Source organism: Anneissia japonica, unplaced genomic scaffold (genome assembly GCF_011630105.1).
Source record: "Anneissia japonica isolate Jap-2015-1 unplaced genomic scaffold, ASM1163010v1 scaffold287926_len136070_cov111, whole genome shotgun sequence".
NCBI lineage: Eukaryota > Metazoa > Echinodermata > Crinoidea > Comatulida > Comatulidae > Anneissia > Anneissia japonica.
The window spans coordinates 42,778-49,349 of NW_022683512.1; the positions used below are offsets into that span (position 1 = coordinate 42,778).

Consider the following 6,572-nt stretch of genomic DNA (forward strand, 5'->3'; position numbering starts at 1 on the left):
GTTAGCCAATCACGTGATTTACAAAATCAGTCATGCATACGATATCCCACATCAAATTTGATGTGGGAAATCGTACGCATGAATCGTTTGCCCAGGCCCTAATTCGAAAAAAAAGAAATCGAGTATGGGACGCCAATTAAATTAGGTATGGCGCGCACTAAGTGCAATAAAGAGTGAGTAACCTAAAATTAGGGCCTGGAACCCAGGCTAATTATAAAGATACAGATGAATGTTTTATTGTAGTATGTAGAAAAAGGAGACAAAAAGTATATGTAAAGAACTGGCTATAGGAATACGAACTTAAAACTCTAGAGTAGCAATAAGGCAATTGTGACAGATTGTATATAACGACGAATACATTCATACTTTCAACAAAAATCAGCTCGAATACCCTCTCAAAGGGCACGGCTTGATGCTTTTTTGAAGCAATGTGTCATTTTCATAATTTAATGGAATGTAAGTACAACACACAAATTACAGTATAGTAATTTATGTTACTTTTTATATTACAGCACTAGTGGGGATAATGTTGGGCATCCTTGGCTTCATATTAACTATTATTTGTATTGTTTTTATCATTAAACATCGAAGTAAGTATATCTCAACTATTACAGTAGACAGGGTCCAAATCCCCAAATTATGATTCAATAGGCAGTGTTGGGTAGAAGCTAGGATCCAGTTGATTTAGGCATTTTGACCTTGCTGATTACGTATCTGGTGAAGGCCAAACGAAATTCTTTTACTAATAGGCTAGGCAATCTAGCTCAAAAAAGAGCCAAAAGTCAAACAAATTGCAAACAAAGGTTTTTCTTTTTTAATCAAGTACATATGATGAGGGGATGAAATTCCACAAATCACACCTTGGTCACACCTCGGAAACATATGCAAATTAGCTAAAATATGCAAATTAGTTTGAAAATATAGGGGTCTCATATCTTGGCAACCGCTGGTCGCAGGGAGTTATTTTCTTTTTCAAATTATTCAGAACATGCATATTCCTATTTGCTCTAATGGAACATTAGCCCAACAAATAATTGGAAATAGTACAATTGACCTCTGACCTTATATTCACTGAATTTGCATATCTCTGCAACTAATGTATATAGAATCTTAATTTAGGTCTTAAATCATTCAAATACATGATTCTTTCCAATATATTAATCAAAGGGATGGAAATGTATAATTACACCATGATCGAATATACTGTTCATATGCAAATTAGCTCTAAAATATGCAAATTAGAAAAGAATGGGTTCCCATATCTTGGCAATGGCTAGTCAGAGAGAGTTACTTTTTTTTCAGATTGTGCGGAATATGCATGTTTCTATTTGCTGTAATGGAACCAAAATGACCCAAAATGCTAAAATTGACCTTTGACCTTATAATCACCGAATTTACATATCTCTGTCACTGCTTTCTGTAGAATCATGGTTTAGATCTTAAATTATTTAAATACATGCTTCTTTTCAATATATTAATAGAAAGGATGGAAATCTATCACACCATGTTCACATGTACTGTTCACATGCAAATTAGGTCTAAAATATGCAAATTAGGAATGAAAATATACGGTTCCAATATCTTGACAATGGCTGGTCACAGAGAGTTGCTTTTTTTTCAAATTGTACGGAATATTTGTTTATATTGGCTCTAGTAGAACACCTGTTACCAAAATGGCCGGAAATGATACAATTGACCTTTGACCTTATATTCACTGATTGCGTCTCTGCGACTTATGTCTGTAGAAACTTTATTTAGAAAACTTCAAATTATTAATTTAAAAAAAAAATAATAGCAAGGATAAAAATCTATAATCACATTATAATCACATTCATATGCAAATTTGCTCTAAAATATACAAATTAAGAATGAAAATATAGGGTCTTTTATCCTAACATTTTTTTTTACAAATTGTAAATATGAATATTTAAGTTGGCCTTATCGAACATTTGCCGCAAAAACACATGCTACAATTGAGCTTTGACCTTATATTATTGGTCATTATCCTGGTCAAATAACATTTTTATGTGATGATAGTCATTGATGATGAACCTAATAATATTTTTCTGAAGCTATTAAGGTAAGATGTTGAGGTGGGGCTAAAATTGGGATACCCTAAGTTATATATTTTACCTTCTTCTTATAACAACATTAAGAAATTATTAATAAGATAGCACTCCGGGACTAAGTTTGAAAAGATAAATTTAATTAACACAATACTTATCATATATACTTATAAATCATTGTAATATATTGAGCCACATATTTATACTTGTGATATTTGTTATATATAGGACCAAAGGATGTTTCATAAATAGAAAGTTAACATCTATCGCAGATTTTAAGATTCAACAGATGTTTAAACTTAACTATAGAAGATGATCCCGATGATTGGTAGTTATGGGCAACATGGGTCATAATATGTTTGAGTCATTTTTTTGTCATAACTTCTCTAGATTAGAAATATATATTATATAAAATACAGGCATACTTTCTAAATAATTTGAGACACCAATGTCAAGTCTCTTGACCAGTAGTCATAGAGTTACATGAAAATATAGAGAGGGAAGCTGGTAATAAACGATGGCATTAGTGACTTTGGAACAAACGTTTTATTACAGAGAACATCAAATAATATTTTCAAAAAAATACTTATTTGATAATTATGATCAAATATTCCATTTCTGCATGTTCTGAATAAACAAAAGGAAAGCAGCTATTTCTGCTTCTAATTTTCATTGATAAATTTGTTATGATCTTGTAATTATATTTTTGTACGAATTGAAAAGGAATTAAATAAATTTTACTTTGAATTAAATATTTAGGTAAACTGCATATAGAGAATGTAAGTGGCCAGGGTGTGATTTCTGGAATGTCATCACATATACTGTACGGTGAATCAAAACCTGAAGTATACCGGTGCATACATATTACAATACTCAAGCAAATAGAAACTGCAACTTCTAAGTGTGAAGAAAGAAAGCAACTACTTGACACCAGCAGTTTTCAAGATATGAGAACCCTATATTTTCATCCCTAATTGGCATAATTAAGCCGATGACGTAAATTTTATATACAGGAATGGGACATGTGACAAATATATTGTTTAAGATACCCTTTAATAAAATAAAAAGAAACATGAATTGAACAATATATTAGGTTTCTTCAGATATTTGTGTCAGAGATATACAGTAAGACACTGCATTATAATAATTTAAGACATAAATCACGTTTCTACTGGTATTATTCACAGAAATATACAAATTCAGTGAATATAAGGTCAAAGGTGAGTTGTAGCATTTCCGGTCATTTTTAGGGCAAATTTTCTAATAGAGCGAATAGAAACATGCATGTTCTGATTGAATTGAAATAGAAAGCAACTCTCTGCGACCAACGGTTTCCAAGATATAGGATTCTTATGTTTTCATTATTAATTTGCATAATTAAGAGCTAATTTGCATATGAAGAGTAAATGTGACTATGGTGTGATTATAGAGTTCCATTCCTTCTATTAATATAATGCAAAGAAACATGCATTTGAATGATTTGAGACCTAAAGTAAGTTTCTATGTACATTAGCCACACAGATAGGCAAACTCAGTGAATATAAGGTCAGAGGTCAATTGCAGCATTTCTGTTCATTTTGTTAGGCAAATATTCCATTAGAGCAAATATGAACATGCATGTTCTGTATAATTTGAAACAGAAAGCGACTCCCTGCGACCAGCGGTTGCCAAGATATGACAATGTTTTAAACCTAATTTGCATATTTTAGCTAATTTGCATATGTTCCCGAGGTGTGATTTCTGGAATTTCATCCGCTCATCATATGTATTTGATTGAAAAAGAAAAACCTTTGTTTGCATTTTGTTTGACTTTAAATGCTAGATTGCCTAGCCTATAAGGGCCGAAATGGCCGCTTTTATGGTAAAGTATGAATTTTTGGGGAAAAGACTAACACTCTGTATTACGGTTACTATATATCATAAAGAGTTGTTTTTTGGTACCAAATTATTTGGAAGACACATGTTTTATTAGCTATAATAAAACATTTTCCCCACAAAATACTAGGAAAAAGGTATATTTACCAAAAACCCGTTTTTTGTCCAAAAATCAGGATTTTTTCATAATTATCTTTTTTCAAAGCCATCAAACAAATGATAGCTAAAGTGACAGCAATGAAAATTAAGAAAACGGTTTTGATAAAAGTTTGAAAAAATCAGGAACACTCCGTAACTCTGTTAGTATTTGTGCAGGAGAGTTAAGCTTGGTCTCATATTAATCAGAATACATATATTTCCATTAGCTGTAATGGAAAAAATCGTCAAAATAACCAGGAAAATATTTATCAGCTAAACCTGGTTTTTCGGGCAAAGCATGTAACTTTTACCATTTTGTTATTTTCAATGCCATAAAATATTACAATTCATTTAATTCCGGCAATTGAGCTAAAATTACATTAATACATCACAAACAAATATATAAGTTTTAAATTCTTATACTTTTTTATATGCATACAGATTTACATAATTTTTACTTTTAAAAAGCCGGTTTGTAAAATTTTGCAAAATCGAAAACTCTGTATACTCTGTTTGTATATGGGCCGGAGAGTTGGATTTGGTCTCATATTACACAGAATACATATAATGTAAAAATTTGATTTTAAGCCAATTAGGCTTAATCTCGAGAAGAAGCCCATCTCCAATTGAAACTCTCTCTTTAGTTAGCAAAATTAGCCTCGAAAAGAAGCCTATCTTGCAAAATTAAGAACCCATGGAATTCTTTTCAAGATAGTATAGGCTTCTTTTCTAGATATTACAGTATATACACTGTATATGAATTTCAAAGAAACAAATTAAATTAAAAAACACGCTTGTTTTATACAGTAGCTTAGGTTATTTTATGCCGGCTCACTCCATGATAGAAAGTTGATGTAACAGTGACCCTATTTATTGTTTTATGGTAATAATTTCCAAAATTTACAACATTTAGTTTGAAAAGAAGCCCCCTGTTTACTTTGCAAAAGTAGCTTCACAAAGAAGCTCATCTCAAAAGGAAGGCCATCTAAAGTTGGCAAGAAACAAGAAGCACAGGGCTTCAATTCGAGGTTTAACGGTATTTCTATTAGCTGTAATGGGAGAATTTCTTCAAAAACTACTATGAAAATATTTATTAGTAAATTTTTAAAATTGGCTGTTGAGGATAAAAACATAATGAAATAGGTTGCCTGTATTTGCTGACCTTATACATGCGTGCACAGTTAGTTAAAATGGCGTGTCTAAATAGGCACTCAGTGCATGTGGATGGTCATAATACTGAACGTTAAGGACAGGTACATTTTTGGGTGGACGATTTAATGAAACTATATCATAATAACATGGTTAAATTAGAATTCTTTAAAATAGAAACTTTGTAATAATGTTACTCTGGTGTAACATGCAATGGTCAAGTAGCCAGTAATTGAGTGCATTTTAAATTAAAATTTGATTCGTATTTGACCAATAATAAATCAAAAAAACAAAACCCATTTTGCAAAATTGCAGTTTGCCAACTCAAAAATCAGGAAATCAAGTTTGCCGAAAAACAGTTTGCTGAAATTCAGATTGCCGAATGTTTCACCGAGTGTACTAGAAGAGATTTTCTACTATTCTACTTGTAAAAGAACAGGGAGAAGCAGCCTACTTTTTTGGTAAACGTAATGGGTGGATCGGACGGAGCCGTATGCCTATCGGATGCTTGCCAAAGCTTAGACAAAATATATGATTATGTTTTCTACAAAAATTAATATGACTAGTTCGTGTCCTCATTCTCATCACTATCGATGATACAGCTGCGGTGCTCTAGTGGAAGATTTAGATAATTCGAACATTAACACTACAAGTTTATCCGACTGAGTTAAGCTGCTCTGATTGTCTGTACTGACATTTTGGAAACTGGATTCGGCCAAGAGGGATTTGGGTTTAACAACTTTTGAGTGGGTTTTTGTTTGGAAAAGTGGCGGCAATCTGGCCATATCTTCGATGCTGTAGTCTGAAGTTGATGGACAAAAAGACTCATTTTCGAAAGATATGATGTTTGATAAAATTATCTACCAATAGGCACTGTATGCCAGTTGTGCAACTTGGTGGATGTACTAAAGTTTACCATAGTGAAAACTTGTCGGAAATATAATCAATGAATTGGATAAAAACATATCATCCAAACAATGTATATCACAATGAACAATAGTTACCGGTATATAGCGCTAATTGTAGGAACAACTGGGTAACATTGTTAGAATCAAATTTCTATACATTTTATTCTTTATTAAATTGAGTAAAATAACATACCTCCTAGCTACTTTCATACCAAAATCAATAAGTGTAATTGTCATGGCTGATATATATATATATATATATATATATATATAATAATAATAATAATACTAATAATAAGGAACTTGTAATTTCACTCTACAGGCTGTTTCATGCACTAGGCAATCTTCAGGAGTGAAGGGAATTTCAAATTTGACGTGTATATGTAGAGTTGGGCCGGTGTAGATGCAAATTAGGTATTATGTGTTTTTGAGTAGG

At 31.8% G+C, this 6,572-nt stretch overlaps 1 protein-coding gene across 1 annotated transcript in view; it reads left to right on the plus strand.

Moving 5' to 3' along the window:
- The window catches only part of LOC117100128 (hemicentin-1-like), a 15,893-nt gene extending 15,233 nt beyond the window's left edge, over positions 1-660 (plus strand). Inside the window, exon 7 of the mRNA XM_033239714.1 lies at positions 513-660. Within this exon, the coding sequence (XP_033095605.1) occupies positions 513-643 (131 nt within the window). The 3' untranslated portion in view covers positions 644-660. The remainder of the gene's footprint in view (positions 1-512) is intronic.
- The last annotated feature ends 5,912 nt before the right edge of the window (positions 661-6,572 follow it).